This window comes from Vicugna pacos, chromosome X (genome assembly GCF_048564905.1).
Source record: "Vicugna pacos chromosome X, VicPac4, whole genome shotgun sequence".
Taxonomy (NCBI): Eukaryota; Metazoa; Chordata; class Mammalia; order Artiodactyla; family Camelidae; genus Vicugna; species Vicugna pacos.
Window position 1 is genome coordinate 29,275,822 of NC_133023.1, and position 19,375 is coordinate 29,295,196.

Consider the following 19,375-nt stretch of genomic DNA (forward strand, 5'->3'; position numbering starts at 1 on the left):
AGAACAAGGAGGCCAGTGTGGCTGCTGTGAGTGAAAGGGAGGAGTACTAGGAACTGAGTTCAAAGGGGTAATAGGGCCAGATAGGGACCTATAGATCTTAGGAATTTATTTACACTGGATGAGATGGGGGCAGTTGGAGGGTTTTGAGCAGACTAGTGACATGATCTGGCTTCTGTTTATGCAGGAACTGAGAGCTGGGCTGAGAAACAGCTGTAGGGGAACAAGAGTGGAATCCAGAAGGCCAGTTAGGAGGGAGGCCATCACATTACTGCTAACAAGATGGGGCTTTAGAACAGGGAGATAGAAGCGGAGGTTGTGAGCAACCAGGTTCTAGAGATATTTTTAAGGAAGCACCAAAAGATATTTTTCAGGCCGGTTGAATAATAATAATAATAATAGATTTATTTAAACATAAGTCTAAATTGTTCTTGCTGATAAGATAAAAGGCATATTTAAAATTACATAAATATTTCTATGAAGCTCAGTAAGCAGTACTGTTCAGTAGCCAGAAAAATGCATATGTAGTTGATGATTGCACTCACTTCCTTGGCAACCTAAGAAGGAATGATATTCGTGATATTTAGCAAGCAGTATGGCAGGGGCACTGAGCGATCAGAACAGACAGTGGGCTAATGAACTCATCTACAAAACAGAAACAGACTAACAGACATAGTAAACAATCTTATGGTTGCCAAGGGGAAAGGGGAGTGGGAAAGGATAAATTGGAAGTTTGAGATTTGCAAATATTAACTACTATGTATAAAATAGATAAAAAACAAATTTTTCCTGTGCAGGGAACTATACTCAATATCTTGTAGTAACCTGTAGTGAAGAAGAATATGAAAAGGAATATATATATGTATGTGTGTGTATGACTGAAACATTGTTATACACCAGAAATTGACATATTGTAACTGAGTATACTTCAATTAAGAAAAAAAAAAGACACTGGCACAAGGTTGGGCAGTGTCCTGGGGGCCCTTCCACCCATCATGCATTAACCAGGGGTGTGGAGGAGGGGGAGCACAGAGAAGGGGGAACGGACTGGGAGCGGTGCTGTTTACCAATTGATACAGAAATGTTTAAAAATTTTAACAGCTGATACAGCTGTACCAGTGGGTAGCAGCAGACAATCAGTCTAATAACCGGTCAACTTGGTTCTCAAAACAAGGCTTATCTTCCTAAGTACCATCATTAGGGAGAAAAAAATCACCCTTGTCAAGTGCTAATCCCCTCACAGCTAACAGCCTCTACATGAATATTTCTCTATTAAACACCTAGATTTTTCCCCAACAGAAATTCCCTGCAATAGTGTTGAGCATGCACGCATACATACATACATACATACATATATAGTCAGTGCCTCTGTTGATCTCGCTCTTGCCTTCAAGCTGATCTAGCTAGTCTTAGAGAAAAAGAGAGACAAAGAGAAATACTTTCTGTTGAATAAACTTAAGACAGCACAGTCTTTTATGAAACACATTTGCTCTCTCATGATGACACGAAGACCTGTATTGAGTTAGATGGTGATCAAGGTAACAGCTTCTCATTTTCTCCCATTTCTCAGCATCTCTTTGTTTCAGTGGTCTTGTCTGCTTTAGCATGTGAGAAGTACGTTTTTTAAATGGAAAACTCTTGGAACACGAAAGGCTCTGTCTTCTGCTATGATATAACTTGTTAATTTCAGGCTTCACATCCTGAATCTCCAGAGTATATATTGCCTGTTAATGACTGTTCAATATTAATTGGCCCATTAGTGCTCAATATTAATGATTCTCCCAGGGTGCCAGCTGGAAAATCTGCTGTCATTGTAATTGCTGCTAAGGAAGTTGGTCTTGCTTCATTGGGGGAATCCATGTGTGACCGTCTTTTTAAGGAGGTGTTGAAAAAGGACCTATTCATTTGATTTCTGTCACAGTCTTTTGATAAACCTTAGTAGTCTATGGAATTTAGAAAAGTTAGGAGCCATATGCCTCCTGCTACAGGTAGTATGTGTTGGAGAATAATCAAAGACTAAGAACAGCCTATATTGAAGCTGCATTGATTTCCATGCTAAGCAAGTGAGAGTTCCATCTCTCTGGAATGTAAGGTATGGGCTAAATCTAGGGCAGCAAGAAGGGAATTCCTTCCTGTAGGACTTTGAAAGGCACTTTTTGATTGTTCATGGAAGGGGGAATTGAAGAGTCTTTTTTAGGTTTGATCATTATCACACCATGGTGTCATTTGCATGAACACTTAACCTCAGCCCAGCTCTCAGAGGTCCAAAATTAGTTTTTTAATACTCAGGCAAACCTGGAATGATGCAGTTGTCAAGCCCTTGTGGGACAATTTTCCTTTATAATGAAAGTAAGTGTCAGACTGAATTTTGCCACATGTGCAAGCAGGTATTAGCAAGTAGCTACCCCCCTCCCAAATCACCTGTTCCTATAAGCTGGGGAAATCCCCATTCTTTATCCTTTTATGAACTTTGATAAGTGCGTTGCATGCAAGTTTCATTCCAATAATGAATGATGTAAGCTACCATGTTCTGATCATCTAGCTAGACAAAAGGTGGGGTGGAGGAAGTAAGGAGTAATTGGGGAGAGAGGGTGTTGAGAGTGGGGACAAACATGGGGCCAAATAGAGTTGTAACCCTGAATACTAGTCTGAGGATCTGAAGCTTGCTGGATTCTTATTCATAGTTCATGTAAGATTGGAGTTACCTGCACTGTCTTTTCTGCTAACCATATGTTGGGAAAGTCACTAATTTTGTGAATGAATAGTTATTTCAGACACCTTTTGTGCTGATTAATTTCTTTGTGTGTATTTTAGAGAGTAATTATTGATGGTAAGTCTGAGTTATTTGGACTCCTCATGAGGGTCCTCTAGATGTCAACTAGCTCCTTGTAAAGAGTGAGGTGCATAAATGTGATTATAATGACATATATTTATATGGAAGGATTTTAAAGTAAGTTACAGTCAATATAATTTTTTTCATTTTTACTTTGTGAGAAGGAACATGGTTTTGAAACTTCCATGGAGTTGGCTGCCACTGAAATCACCTCTGAGGACCTCACCAAGAGTCATCGCCGAAAAACTTCGGGCACACCTTCCATAGCTGTGTCCAGGGCCTCCCTCTCCTCAGGTGGATATTTGCAACATGTCCACTCTGTTGTAAATGTGACTAAATCGGGTGGAAGTGACTGCCTTGGGTGGCATTACATGGATGTTTCATGTCTTAGAAGATAATCATCCATTCTCTAACCCATGGTGGTAGGCCCACTCTGTAAGAACTGCTTACAACTGGACCCAGGTGGTGCCTTGAGCCTCTCGCGTTCTATGCAAAATCCTTGAGTCTTGGATTTGGCAAGAGTATAGAGTCATCACTGCCAAGAATCAGGGCTATACCAGATGTCAGCATAGGAGTGCAGGAAATATAATTGGCTCATTTGATAGAAAAGATAAGGGTACTTACCCAGAGTTCAAGGAAATGGTGGTTCCATGGATATGGGGGTCAGAAATGTCCTCTATCTAGACAGATTAACCATTATTCCATGGTTCAAATAAGGAATTCTTTGCAAGCAGCATGAAGGTATTATTAATAACCCCTTTCATTTGCATACTTTCAAAAATATGTCATTTCATCATCATAGCAACCCAGGTATTATTTATATGGCAATTTTATGATCTATGGAAAAGGAAACTCTTTAGAGAAGTATGTCATACTTAGGAAGTTTATGTCCCATGTGTAGATTTGAAATCATGACAAAATCCTCCACAGGAAAACGTTGCCTGTTCCCTAATGATGAAAAGCCTAAAGCCTAAGGCTGGATGCTCTGTACTGAGTTGGGGAGTCTCTCCTGGCCAGGTAGCTTCCAAAGGATTGTCTAAATGTGTGTGGTTGTTACTGCATTTTGGGTCAGGACTTGAAAATCAGTTTTCCCATTAAATGAAAAATCTTAAACTAGCCTAGAAGCCAACCTCATAGAGTATATATTTCTACTACCTCAACTCAAAAACTCCTGTTTGTTGAGTACATACTCTGTGTCAGGCACTATGCTAAGCACCTTCTGCCTTATTTCATTTCTCATTTCAAACTTAGCTGATTGTTCTCTTCAGTCTTTCTTATTTATAAAGCAACTATACCATCTCAGCAGGGCTTTGGCATAGAACTCTTTTATGGTAATAAACTGTGTCTTGGTCAGCTGTCCACAGCACCACTGAGTTGTGCATTGTTCTTTGTATTTTTAAAAGCAAGATATTCTGCTGATGAAAGAATGTGCTGGTGCCTAGCGAAATAGAATTTCCTCTCAGTTTCCCTCTAGCCACTCCCTTTTTGTGTGAAAGGAACTGACGTCATTTCATTGCATTTTATGTCATATACGAAAATACAGCAAATTCTCTAAATATTTAAATAGAGAATGGTTAAATTTTAATTTTTTCTAAACTTAAGGGCCCGTTCTATGAGAGTTTTCCAAAGTCTATAAGCAGAGCAGGAGCCTTAAACAGCTTAAAATATTAGCATTTTATGGTAGAGCATTTGACCTCCTGTGTTCAAAGGAGATATGAACATTTCAGTGTTGGTAATTCAGTCCAAGCATATTTCAAAATGCTATTGAAAAAACAGAAGTATGTTAGCATAAGCTGCATGAAATTACTGACTCTGACTTTGGCTTTCATGACACTCTCTAGGCCCTAGGCCTAGAAAGAGTTGGAATAATGATGATACATTTGCAATGAAAAATGAAACCTTCTAACAAAACAAGGTGATTCACTTCTTTTCTTTTCTCTTCCTTCCTCCAGACCAGAGTCGATCTGAGTTAGATTTGAGTGGGTCATTTATAGAAGACTTCGAAGATACTGTAGGCATCAAAAGCAAGTCTGTCCCTGGGGCTTTGGACAAAGACTTGGTAAGTTGGATGTGGAAGAAAGTCTAATGACTATCAAGGAAGGGCACAGTCCTACTCCAAACCTTCCCACTTTGAGGTGAGGATGAGTTGAGAGTCGAGCGAGAATATACAATAGTTTCTTCCAGTTAGTTTTCACAAAAAACATATAAAAACAACTAAAGAATGACTTAGAAAAGGTAACAGGTAATCAGGTTAATGAGTGAAGATGATCTCTAGGAAAATACCTCTTGGGGATTTCAATTCCGGGTTAAAAGCACATCACTTAAGCTAAACCTGGAAAAACAAGGGAGTCCCACCATTTCCTAAATCAATTATTAGTAGACTTATCTATGTGTTTCATATGAACATTTCTACATCTCAAGTTACCTCCAATAAACTGCCTTCTTATTTGAGACTAACTTCTGTGAAAATTAATGTTTAAGTGAACTCATTTATAAAATGAGAAGGTTGAATTAAATTATTGTTAAGGTTCCTTCCAGTTCTAATATTTTGATATTTCTATAGTTGCTATAATGCAATTTGAACTCCTTAGAAAAAAGAGCACAAATGTTAAATGGAATTAATATAATTTTTCCAACATAAACTAGGAAACTTAGTTCTAAAACTCAGTGTTATCTTCTATAGTATTAAAAAAAAACTGAAAAGTTTTAAATCCACCACAAAAGGGGGGGCGGGCAATGAGAATAAATGGTTTCAAAGCTTACCTGGTGTTCAGCCTTTAAAACCAGCTAATTCCAATGCTATTAAACTATTACTGATCTTCAAAAACTCTGACAATCTTCAAATTCATAGTATGAAGCCATTATATATAACCTTAATACTCAAACTTGATTTTAAAAATAGTTTAAAAAAGAAAACTACAAGTTAAATTAATTTATGACTATATATACAAAACTTGAAATATGATACTAAATAAAACATAGCAATGAATCAAAAATATTACCGTAAGGATAAGTAAGTTTTATTCTAGGTAATGAATGGAAGAATTAATCTATATAAGAATATCTATTACATAATTAATATTTCAGTATATTAAAGGAGAAAATACAAAACTATGTCAATAGATACTGAAAACTATTTTTTTTAAAAAAAGGAATATACTTCCAACAAGATGCAAAATACTAGTTTCATCCGGGGTGAGAGGAAGGCCAGGGAAGAGAACAGAAATAAGAATGAAAGGTGTCCATAATAAAAAGAAACCAGTATGCATGTGCGTGTGTGTGTGTGTGTGTATATATATCCTATTCATATCATCAAAAAGTTATTGAAATTTGATCATTAATATGTTAATAGAGATACATATCTTTAATTTATATTTATCTATATTGCTTGAAAGGTTTTACTAAAAAAAATGTATTGCTTAAATAACAGGGAAAAAAATGAGGGGAAGAAAAGTAGAGTCTGGTATTTTGGACAAGAATCTAGTATCTATAATATTTTTTTCTACTGGAGATATTTTCAAGATACATCTCCCCATCTTGACAGTATACACACACACAGGGGTACATGCGCGTACACACACACGAACACAAATGCACCCCAATTTTTTAAATTACAAAATGACTTAAGTACATTGCTCGAAGTGAATCACTTTAGAGAACGGGGAGGTAGGAATTGGAACACCCAGGTCTGTGTGATTGCAAATTTCATGTTCTTTCCAGAAAGCAGGCACCTCTAGGAAGGTGACCGCAATCCTCTGATGGTATCATGCAGGTCGAGTGGAGGACAAAAGAGGAAAATGTAGCAATGGGGTGATTTCTAGACATTTGTATCTGATTTTTCAGATATTTTTAAAAGAAAGTGGTTTTTAAGTGAAAAAGCTTTCGAGGAAAGAAAGAAACCAAATCACTGATTTTTTTTCCCCCCTCCTTCCTTAGGACTCCTTGGGAGGGAACGAAGAAGGCATTGATGACTTAGTGTCCTCCCAGTTTTCTGCAAACACCCACAGTCTAGCAAGTGGCCTGTCAACCGTAAGCAATTCTCTAACACGTACTGGAAGATTCTTCTTTGTCTTGTTGATTTTCTGTACATTTCCAGAGGAGATAATGATGTTCTTGGACAATGGGTGATAGTGAGGAAAAAGTCATTATAGTTTCCTGCGTGCCTTTTGCCCTCAGAGTACTTTTCAGTTCAATTTTGTGTGGGCTTTTCCTAAAGCTCCTGATTGCTTCCCTCTCCTACTTTCAAACCTCTCTTCACCCAGGTTTTAAAACCTCTTCTTTCCCTAACACAGGCTCTTATCAGCTCAAGCCTATGAATTAGCTCACATCTCTGCTGATAAATTTCCCTGCCACCATTCTCTCAAGTCCCCAACCATCCTTCATACTTGCCGGTCACTTTCCTAAAACACAGACCCAAGTAGCTTTCTCTCCTCACACATCGAGTCCATAGCTTGTCCTACTCTGGAATAAAGCCCCTTCTGACTTTGGTTTTTGAGCCCTTCTTTGAGAGGGCTTTAGGAGACCCTGTGTCCTTGTCCCCATCTGGATGCCTCCAAGTCTTTTCTTGGCTTCTCTGATTTCTGTCTGTTGCTCTAATGCCCTTTTTTCTTTTGACCTTTGGGCGACTTCCTTAAAGAATTCTCGAACAGGCTCTGACAGGAAGTGGACCTACCTAACTCTGCCTGACGCTGACTCCGACACTGTGAGTGTTCAGCCTTTCCTTTTCTTGTTTTCCAGCCATACTTCACAAAATGCGTGGTACTGGAAATCTAATTTGGTGGGCAGTTTCTCCAGCATTTATCTTTTTCCAATGTGTGTACAATTAACCAGAGGTTCTCTGTTAAAAGGTACACAACAGTATCAGAATCCAAGTATGCCAAAGAAAGAACATTTGGTAAACACTAGAATCTGAGGACCAGCGAAAAGACACATGGTCCAAAATGATTTACCATGAGCAAGGCACCTTGAGAATAAACATCTCTGTTTAAATCACAACATTGGCTTGATTAAGAGCATAAAGTTTGGTTAGTAGGAAAATTCTCATAACTTACTCAGTTTCTCCAAGCTTCAGCACTTGTGGGTTCTTAAATTTTCTTCTATATGTGTGGGTCCTCTGCTTACACAGGACCCTCTTTGACACAGAGGGATGTGGTGTAGATACAAGTCAGTGATGCAAGGAAGCAGTGAGGTATGGTAGGGAAGTCCTCAGACTAAAAATCTGGAAATCTTGCTTTATGCTATCAACAAAAAAATTGATCAGTCAATCTAAGAAAGAAATGGGAAATTTTATTCAAGCCGAAGTGAGGATTGCAACCCAGAAAAAGCATCTCAGAAAACTCTGAGAACTATCCTGCCAGTTAGAAGTCTTTTAAGGAGCTGTCTTACTGGTGCCAGGAAGATGTTGCTGTTTATGCTTGAGCCAGTATTTTCTGCTGATGGGAGAGATTTGGTCGATGCATAACGCAGATACACAAGGCACGGTAGACAGCAGAGGGGAGGCCAAAGGGAAGAAGAAAATTGTACGTTTAGATTTTTCTTATCTTGCCATAAAATACAAATTTTACTTCACAATATCTTGGCAGTGTCAACAAATTCCATGAGCCAGATTTTTCTCATTTGTAACATGAGGAGTTTGGGGCTTATCCTTGAAGCTCTTGAAACTCAAAGCCTGGTTCATGGACCAGCAATATTGCATCACCTGGGACAGAGACCATAAAACATTGTCAGTTCACAGAGCCCCTGGTGTCTCAGTGATTCTTTCATAGCACTCCCTAAGCCAAAGGTCATACCTGACTAGTCCATTTATTAAATAGTTAGGTCAGGAAAAAAAAAACTTGATAAGCAATAGTATCCTTACAACTTGTTAGCCATTTGAAGAAAAATCAATACACACAGCAGTAGATAGAAAAGTAATATTTTTATTCCATTCTTAGCCCCTGATGGGCTCTGTGTGCCTGTTGGGTACTACATGACTTGTCAGATCTTGGAATCTGATTGGACAGCACCACTTTCATTTCTCATTCCATGTTGATTTTTGTGCAGTTCTTGCTTTTTGTCATAGCAACTGCCAAAACTCAGCTTCACACAGATAGGACTTCACTGAAAACAATGAAGTGTGATTGATTTAACGTTGACATTGTGAACTGCCATTCATCGTTTGCATGGTGTCCGATAGTTGTCGCTGTGTTTCCCTTGAAATTTTAAAATACCCTGTGGTGCCCGCTGTGTGTTTGCTCTGGGATGCCTCAACACGCAGTTTGGGAACTGGGCCTAGGAGTGTGCTAGAAAAGCAGAATCTCAGACCCCACATGGGACTGAGTGGATCAGGATCGTCATTTTAACGAGATCCCCAGATGATCTATATGCAACTGAAGTTGAAAAAGCACTGCTCAAAGACACCTGCTATCATGAAAATTCTGATGTTTGGTTTTTAGGAATAGGAAAAAAAACAAAGTAGGTCACTCAGTGGCTCATTTTAAGTTATAATTTCCAAATAATTACAGAATCCTTGTTTTGCTCTTGCTCTTGACTTAAGCTTAGAAGAGATACTAGCCACATCACCCACCTGTTTTTGATCAGTCTCTACTCTGAGCAATTGGAGGAAGGTAATGACTTTTGCATATATGCATATATATATATATATATATATATATATAAATGAAAAAATAGGAAGTCTAACTTCTCTTTGCACTCACCATAGTTCCTACTTCCCAGTGGTTCACAAACAGCACTTTTGCAACTCCTGGGTCACTCATGAAAAGCCTTCCAGGTGGTCTTTTGTGACAGTCGTGTGGCTAAGACACAGAATTTGTGCTGCTGGCACTGAAGGATAGTTTTATTACATTTAATTTAAAATATGTCTCTTGTTATTAGTGTCTCATCAGAAACTTCATTCTGGTACATTTGGACAGGTTTTTTAAAATATATTTTTATTTTATTTATCAGTTGGTGTGTTATTTTATTGTTCTGTATTCTGTTTTGTGGGTTGCTATTTTACAGAGGTGTACAAAGCCATGCTCTTATGTGACCCATGTGGCTACATAGCTGCTCAGGGACCAGCGCGGCTGTGGGTGTATGCCCTTCTCCTGGCGTGCCCTTGTTAAAGATGTAGCTGTGGCTTCCCAGAGACTGATGGGCTACTCTGTGTAGATGTCCAAGAGAAGCTTGTGGCTTATGCCACAAGTGCAGGAATATGAGATGAGTTTTTCTTTGTCCTGATCAATGCCTTCTAGACCTTGAAGCAGATTGACCATGAGTCTACCAGTGAAAAAGGAGAAATCTACAGGGATGGGGAGAGGAGATAGGATTGGAAATGCCTCAATGACCCAGGATTCCTTAGAAGAAGTGAATAAACAAAGGGTATTCACCAACCCAAAATGACAATGCTTCCCTTCTCAGCAAATGTCCTGCCTTCCTTACTAATGGTCCTAGATCTTGTCCTTTCTCAGGCTCAGATTTTATACAAGACCAGAAAAAACAAGCAAAACAAGTGATTTTTGATTTCTTCCTTCACCCTAAATTTCCCTGCTCATTATACTGCAGGGCTCCTAACTGAATGAAGGGGGTACCTTCTGTGAAGAGATCATTAGCTTAACAGTGGCTGCCTCTTTTCATCTTGTTTATTTCAGACCAGCCTTAACAGCACGATGAGTGTTTACAGTGAAACAGGAGACTATGGCAACGTGAAGGTCAGCGGGGAAATCCTTCTCCACATCAGCTACTGCTACAAAACTGGAGGGCTCTACATTTTTGTCAAGAATTGCCGAAATCTGGCCATAGGTGATGAAAAGAAGCAGAGGACAGATGCGTAAGCACATAGCGTATTCCTCTGACTATTCCATTCAGTGCGTATGTTTTCTGAGGTCTTAGCATTCCTCTTGATACCAGGCTTTCTCAGAAGGTTGATTGTCCCTTTCCTCCTCTGCCAAACTTCTAAATATTCTCTGAAGTGTATGTAAAATGGTCACGTTCATGGTTACTTGATTTTTAAAAAGGTATAATTCAACATAATTCAGAACTGACAGATTTGTAATTTACAGAGGGAGCTCTTTGAGATAGAAGGCTGGCGTGTTGGCACACCCCAGGGTATATAAGAGTATCCTGTTAATTTTTGTTCTGGGAAACCCTCCAGAAAAAAATTACGAAGCTGTTAGCTCAGTGAAACAACTTGAAAGGGCAATTATGAGACTCTGGGGATTCCAGGGATCAGCCCTGGAGGGTAGGTATGACCCACAGCACGTTGGAAGGAAGCTGGATGTAGGGCTATGTCAGGACTTCCCAGGACCACTGCCAGGTTGGATGATTCACTAGGAGGACTTACAGGTCTCCACTCATTGTCATAATCCGCAAAGGGAAAAGGCATATGTAGTAAAGTTCTAAAGAATCCAGGCTTAAACTTCCAAGTGTCCTTTCCCAGCGGAGTCACACAGGATGTGCTTAAGTCCTCCAGTGATGAGTTATGACAACACATGGGAAGTGTTGTCCACCAGGGAAGCTCATTTAGAGACTTAACCAGTCACATACTAAAATCCCAGTCTCCCAGAAGGAAAGCAGGTGTTCAGCAGAAGCCGTATTGTTTTTACAAATATGTTAGTCACTGTGAGCCACTTATATCTGTTCCAGGAGTGACGAGAATCCTCCTGAAATCCAAGTTCCCACATGCCAGCCAAGAGCCAATCTTATAAGCAGGCATTTCTAAGGAGAGCAGTCTCAGACGTGTTATGTTTTTAACTCTGTTTCTACATAACAGACCTAGGTTCAGTAAACAACTCAGCAAAGCTATTTCCAAAACGGACAAATGAGTGGACTCTGAATACAGATTGGTCCACCTACCTCCTCAGCTAAATATCAGAGAGTTTCAGGACCAATATCATCATTTAGACTAGCATGGAAGGGCATCATCTAAAGCCCCAGTAGGCGGGCTCCAGGACTCTGGTAACATCTTTGACATTTCAGTCTTTTACATCTTGTACATTTCTGACTCTGTCACGATGCCCTGCTCCAAGAGGCTCCGGGGGCAACTCAAGGCAAGGTATTGGGTAGAATTGCTGTTGTGACTTCAAGTTGTTATTTTTAATTTCTGCTTTGTCACCATGTTTATTCATTCACCTGTTGCTATTGACTCCACTCGTCAGAAGTCCTGATATCTGAGTGGAGAAGAAAATAACCCCATATTTTGTGGGACCGTTGATCATGATAATAGATTACATTCATCAAGTAGTACATTATGTTAGCATCTTGTATGTTTCAGCAAATTTAATCCTCACAGTGCCATAAGGTGTTATTCCAGTTTTACAGATGAGGAAATGGAGATACGGAGAGGTTAGTAAGTAAGCTCTTGAGTTCTGAGTGGCTCACTGAGGCATGCGGTGATTCAAATGCAGCTGGCTGGACTCCAGAGTCCACACTCTTTACCACTACATGTTACTGCTTCTCTCCTATTGAAGCTCCAGACTTCTATTTCAAGATGTCCTCTTATGTAGACTACCTTGTTTGGTTCTATCTCTTATGCTCACTAGCCCTATTCCCTTTACCTCTTTTATTCACTCAAGTCCCTGAGCATTTCTTGCAAAGTAGATATTTCCCAGTAATGACTTTCATTTTGTACCACCTACAGTTATGTCAAGTCGTACCTTCTTCCTGACAAGTCCAGAAATAATAAGCGCAAGACCAAAATCAGAACAGGCACCAATCCAGAATTCAATGAAACACTAAAGGTAAATAAATACTCTCACAGTAACTTCAGTGATACAATTGACAGCCTCATTGGTTTAAAAGTAAATATAGAGGATTTGCATGTCAAGGTTATATATATTTTAGAAAAGTAGAATTTGAATAAATCAGTGTAACACTCTTGGCTTTCTGTGTTTGGAAAAGAAAAAAAATGTGAGCCACTCTTAACTCTATTTCTCTGCTGCTGCTGAAATGACACCTTAAGTAGAGATGAGCCAGTAATATTATATCTGACCTGGTACATCTTGTCCAAAAGTATGTTTCACCCATGGGAAAACTGTTTTCTCCTAATTCCCTCTAAAAGAAGTTTGTCACATTTTGACACTAACTTAGCAGGTCACTTTGCACACACTCATTGTTCTGCTAATACAGCATGAAAGTGTGCTGTTTCTTATTAAGGTTTCAGAATTTGGATAAATTGAGGCATGTGGTTAATGAACAGTGGAGATGCAGGGTTGGATTTGTGAAACCTCAGAGAAAGTGGCCTGGATAAAATATGACCCAGGCCCCAGTTCTAGAGAAATTCCATTTCCCCATAGGCTTCCATGTAATGACCTCTTCTCTCACCCTGGACCAGTCTAGCCTGGTAAGAAAGATCCAGGGAAATGGGAATGTAGATGTTACTGCCAGTCGTGGGGAAATTTATGGATCTTGTGCATAAAATGATGGAGTGCATCATAGGAAGAAGTTGGTGAGTGAGGTCATGTGCCAGCTAGGTCCTGTGTGGAAGCAGAAGCCAATATGGAGACAGATCAAAATGAAAATAAATGAATATAGGCAGAGGGTGAATCCAGTGACCATGACAGGACAGCAAAGATGAACCCAAGAGCAGCAGATAAACAGAGTCACTATGGCAAAATCAGGAAGCAAGGAGCCCCAAGGTTAATCGTGCCAGGACCAGCAAGCACAGGTGTAGATGCAAATACGAGAGCAGGAATCAGTGAGTCTGTAGCATGTCCTAGGTGGTATTTGCTTAGGACAAGGAGGAGGTTTGAGGATGTGTGGGCATGTGGCCCTGGGTAACGTTTGGCTGGAAAAAGGAAAAACCACCCCAGCAATATTTTCTTTCTGCTCAATCTATGTATGTATCTATTCACTCTTCCACTTAAGCAGAAGTTTATGAAGTTTGGCATTTGCAAGTTTCTCCCTGTCCATACTTTTCTGGATCAGGGAGGTCTTGTTAAAAATAAGATAGAGAAGGTAGAGAATTGTTCTATTAAACCTTTGCACTTACAGAGTAGTTGTTGAAAAAATAACTAGGTAAATGAAAAGCAGGTAAAACTGAAAGGGGGACAAACTTTATCACCTAACACTTTTTATCCAATAGCTGAAGTTTATCGACTACTCACCACCCCTGGCCATCACCAAATAGTCTGTTGATGTATCTTTCAGTGCTAAGTCTCACTCAAAATGAGTTTATGGACCCGAAACTCAGTAGTAGCAGAAACAAAGAAAAATGAAGTAGGTTTTTTCTTTGTGTTTGTTTTGTTCATATTACTAATGCATATGATCTGAAAGATGGTGGAAGTACATGTCAACCCGTCCTAAAATTGGCAGAGCCCTCCTCACGGAGTGTGACATTGTAACTCTCATTTGCAGTACACCATCAGCCATACTCAGCTGGAAACGAGAACTCTGCAGCTCTCTGTCTGGCATTACGATCGATTTGGACGGAACAGCTTCCTGGGGGAGGTGGAGATTCCTTTTGACTCATGGAACTTTGAAAATCCAAGCGATGAGTGGTTTGTGCTTCAGCCCAAGGTAGGAAATGCTTTCAGATGAGTCAGACAGTTATACGAGTAATCAGTGAAACTGATGTCACAGACCAAGAGAATCTGAAGACTTGTACTTGTCAAGTGATAATCTGAGAAGATCAGTGCAGCTAATTTTGGAATACTATAATAAATGCAAATCCGTTCTTTTGGAAATCCTTCTTAGATACAGACTGTCTGTAAAATGCAAGCCATATAATCATATGTTACGAATTTGACCTACTAAAAATGTATTCATCATTTGAAGGTCGCCATGGATAAACAGAAGAATACAGTATATATTCCTATTAGGAAGAGAAAGTGTTGACTTTCACATAGGCAAAAATAGCTCCATAGTGCACAGTCAGTCTCAAAACATTCTCTCTCTTCCTCATCCTCCACAATTCAGTCATGAGCAGGAGTGGCCTTGCCTCGGCTCACATGACGAAGTGGTCGGTAGCTAAAGTATCTGGTTTTCTACATTTGTACTTTTGAGACTCAGAACCCAAGTTTTGCATTATATTCAGGAGAACAATCTCAAAGCTGGTTCTAGAAATTAAATGCTAATACAGTATGTTCTAAACTAAACCGCTGGTACCTGGGATTCACTCTGTGCAACCAGAATCTCTCTACATGCAGGGTAATTTTTGAAGTTTAAAGTGAGGTGGAAAAAAGGCCACATTTATGTAAGCAAAGATTGTTCTTTATAGAGAGAGAGGCAAAAAGAACATGGTAAAGCTAGTGGACTCAAATTAGACTTCCTAGGTTCAGTACTGGCCTCAGGACTCTCTGTGTGACCTTGGGCAAATCACTTAACTTCCCAGGCCTTGGTGTTCTCATCGGTGGTATAATAATTGGACAGAGCTTACAGGGATGCTGAGAGGCTTGAAGAAGCCTGCTATGTGATGCTTGTGGTATTGGGTCAGGCACATTGTAAACTTCTCAGTAAATGCTGGGTAGTATTTCTGTTACGTTGGAGTCCTTGTATTACAAGCGACAGAAACCCCAGCTCATATGGCTCAAAAAACAAAAGGAAATTTCTCAGATCTTATCAAGGCCCTGGAGGCTCTTGGTCTCGCTTCTCTGTGTTGGCTTCATTTGCAGACTTCATGCAGTGTTGGCCTGTCTCACTGGCTCCAGGTCTGCTTCTCCTGGACACTACAACAGCTGCAAGTCTCTCATCCCTGCATCACACTGTCCAGAAGAGGAGAGAGTCCCTCCTCCTCCAACAGTCTAACCAATTCCTTGGGCCTGATTCCTAATTCTCATTACATTATTTGCCCGTCCTGAGCCAATAATTGTGGCCAGGGAGGTGAGATACATTCGCTGGCTTAAGGCAATCAGAACATAACTCTGATCTTAAAGATGGTATTGCCCCAAAGGAAATCCTGGTAGAGTAGTACTGAAAAAAAAGGTGAGGGGACACAAGACAGCAAAAACAAACGTTGATCATCAACAGCAATGATTGTTGCTTACCAGTAGCAGCATCGTTCACATCTCATGGTCACAAGCACCGTTGTGAGGTAAACATCGTTATCCCCGTTTTTTATGAGGAGACTGAGACTCAGAAGTTAAATACAACACTCTGATGGGTTTTATAACTGTTGACCTCAAACTTGATGTAAATAAGTCATGGAAAATCTTTAGGAAGTGTAATTGGGCTATGGGTAAAATTGACAATGAAATGTCATAAAAATCCTTAACCAGAAAATAACCACAAGTCCATGACTAACATAAATGTGGTAGAGATAGGAAGTAGACTGTTAGCAACAGATAAGTTCATGGTAACATAACATTCCTCTGATATTCAATATGGGAAATATTTGGTCATTACAGCACTAAGTCTCTTGGAACTAAAAGAAAAACCTCACTGTATATGGATAGCAATTAATATGACTTACCAGTCTCCTATTACTTGCTTCGTTTTGTGTAATGGGTGAGCATCTAAGAATCATAGTTAGAAAATGTCCAACATATTATATGATGCAGGACACTGATGAAGGACAAGTAACATGCATCTTAGTACGTGAAATTAACTTGTCTGTCATAAATTTAACATGAAAGCACGTCGGGCCTCTCTGGAAACCAGCTTAGAGGGTTTCCAGTCAGTTTCCTGGACATGGTTGAATGATTTGCACCGAGATGATATCAAAGTTCTTCCAGGCCTCCTCTGTGCTTAGGGGCCACAACTTTCCATGGTAATCACCTTCACATTGATGTTGAGTGGTTTGACTTTCCATCAAAAGGGAGAAATGTCTCTGAGCCTGCTCAGGGTAGAAAAGCTGATCGTGGTTAATCAGTGGAACTCCTTTGGTCCTCTGCCGGATCCCCTTGGATTCCTTTAACCTTGTCTATTAGGAGTTTTGCCTCCAACAGCCTCTACCCAAGATTCTCTGTAGAAGGCTGTCCCCAGGCTACTGTAGATTTTTCCAGATGGGCAGAGAGCCAGAAGTTCATAGGAGCTAGTGTACCCTGTGCCACATGGCAACCCTTTACCACTAACTGACAGGCAGGGGAGTTTGAGAGCTCAGTTCCCTTACTGAGAGCAGGAAAGACTCTGGGGCGTTACTTAGACCCCAGAGCTCTCCTACTGTATCAGACTGTGCCCCTGCCTGGCTTCCTCCTCTTCCCTGACCTGTTTCCCCAACCCTTTCACTGGTCCCATCCTGGGAGCACTTCCTTAATAAGTCACTTGCATAAGGATCCTCACCTCAAAGTTGGCTTCTGGGAAACGCAACATAAATTAGTGTCTCTAATCCATGTCATCTTTCTCCGCCGAGCTTCCTCAGACACATACAGAGGAAAGGCTACAGATTACTCGAATTTGCTTAGATACCATGCCTTCCGAAGCTGGGGAGGACAGGTACTAAAGCATACTCTGTACGCTGCTTCCTGCTTCATGCATGGCTCGTTCTCACACTGAGCTGGGCCCTGTGTGGTTGACTACCAGCCGGCTCTGAGGACTGTCACTTCGTACTCAGTCTCCCGCCTCGGCTCTCTCAATGCAATAGTCACTTCATCAGCTGCAGCCATAGGATGAGTAGCCCCAGAGATCTGATGTTTCTCCTGGATTATCCGGCTGAGGAGGTGAGGTGTGAGCTACAGGGACTAATTTCCTTAGTAACAGAGGATCAGAATTAATAGTCCTTAAGCATTCGGAGATCCTGACATCCTTTGGCAGTGGGAATACTGGAAAGACGTAGTGTCTTTTTGCTTATCGACTCTGTGTTGGTGGAAGTCCCTCGACACCTCCCTTTGTTTTTGCTACATTTCACCGTGCTCAGCCCATAAGGAGGCTAGTGCCAACAGACAGAGAAGTCAAGATGCCATGCATTCTGACCGTAAAGCAGTTTCATGGTCTAGCTCCCATTTTACTGCATGACGTGGAATTGTTTACCAGCTATAGCTCATTACCTTACTGAAAGGCATGTTAGGTCGGGAAACAAGAAGAGATTGTCAGTATAAATTGCCTTTCATGTGTTCCCAGAAGGTGCTGTTATAAAAAGGACCTTTGAAAGTCAACAGCAAGCTTAAGTGGTTTTCCAAGGAAACCTCCATTCTGCCTTCAGGCAGAGTAAATGTAATGTAAGTTCGTGTGGAATTATTGCCTAGCTACAGGGCTCTCTCTTTATGTGGCAGTTGGGGCAGATTTTGTCTAGAATTTATAACCCCACCTTAGACCTGTAAATACACTGGGAACTCTGCTTCCTACTCTGATGGAAAGTGGATCTGTCTTTTCAAAAAGCAACTGATGATGGCTGTAAGCTGATTATCCCTCCTGCTGAGTCAGATACTTTCACTGGTTCCCTACTGATTTTGAGTATGGTTTGAAGAAATCGCAACGCTCATCCTGGCACCCAGTGCTCCCATTATATGGCCCAGCCTTCTATAGCAGAGGAGGGTGTCAGTACTTTACCCGTATCCCCATTTTTCATGCGCACATGGCTCCCCATGGCCGTCACTCCTGCCAGCCCACACCTGCCCATCTTTGTAGGAGAGGCGTCCTCAGGCTGTGTGGGCTTGGTCTGTGGGCATGGAAAGCCAGAATAGCCTGGGTGTTTAAGTCTTCTGGGGGTTGAGGGCAGAGCCCTTGATGAATCACTGATGGGTGAAGGTGTGTAAACACTCAGTCTCTTGCCCCTGATTGGGACAGCTCTGAGGTGTGATCTGAGTCTTGAGGGCTCCCCTGTGAGACTGAGCAAAAGTTACTCTCCAGGGAACTTTGCCTGATACCACGACCTTGGTAAGCCTCTCTTCACTTCCTGGTCTCACTTCCCCACTACCCAGCCTAATAAAACACTGTAACATAAATTCGTGTCTTAAGGTCTCCTGAGGACCCCAGAGTGCACACCTTGTCTCCACCCTCCTTGCTGCTCCTTCCCTGCACCCACACACCTCTGATCACACCTGACTCCTTTCCAGCCCTTAAACACATTCGACACAATCCCCATGGTGTTTTGCTCTTACTGCTTTCTTAACCCAGACTAACCTTCCCTTCTCATCTTCATCTGTCATCACCTCTCCTATCCTTTAAGGATCAGACAAGGACCCTAATCTGGGTTACTCTCTCTTCTCACAGTAGTTTTTTTATACTTGTATTTGGAGCAACTGTCGTCATCTGTCTGACACTGAGCTTGCTGTGTGGTAGAAGCCCTCTTCTCCTGGCAGGCAGGACCGGTAGTAGGTCAGTCCATGGAGAAAGTCACAGAAGTCAAACACGTGCAAACACCACCCCCGTCCCCATGCATTTCTTAATCATTTATTTTAATTTAAAACAAATATGCATTCATTTTTCAAGTCTTCTAATTTAGGGACAGTTCATTTTGTTTGAGCATGGTTTCAGTGATTAAAATTCTGTCATACCTTCCTAGCATAAATTCTGACTCTAGTGCATGATAACCAACAGTTTCTAGTTTGAGTTTGTGTAAGGTGCAACAAAAACTGAAGAGTACTTTCCAAGTCAACCAAATGCAAACTCTTTCTAAATATTCATGATATTTTCCCCAATCCTTTGTAGCTTCAAGCCCCAATGTAATCCAATAGCAAATTTATTTCAAGTCTT

At 40.7% G+C, this 19,375-nt stretch overlaps 1 protein-coding gene across 1 annotated transcript in view; it reads left to right on the forward strand.

The window, feature by feature from the left end:
* The window catches only part of SYTL5 (synaptotagmin like 5), a 215,396-nt gene that overhangs the window by 184,982 nt on the left and 11,039 nt on the right, over positions 1-19,375 (forward strand). Inside the window, exons 8-14 of the mRNA XM_072956676.1 lie at positions 2,995-3,124; positions 4,783-4,889; positions 6,767-6,859; positions 7,467-7,532; positions 10,459-10,637; positions 12,447-12,546; positions 14,162-14,323. Coding sequence (XP_072812777.1) covers positions 2,995-3,124; positions 4,783-4,889; positions 6,767-6,859; positions 7,467-7,532; positions 10,459-10,637; positions 12,447-12,546; positions 14,162-14,323 — 837 coding nt within the window. The remainder of the gene's footprint in view (positions 1-2,994; positions 3,125-4,782; positions 4,890-6,766; positions 6,860-7,466; positions 7,533-10,458; positions 10,638-12,446; positions 12,547-14,161; positions 14,324-19,375) is intronic.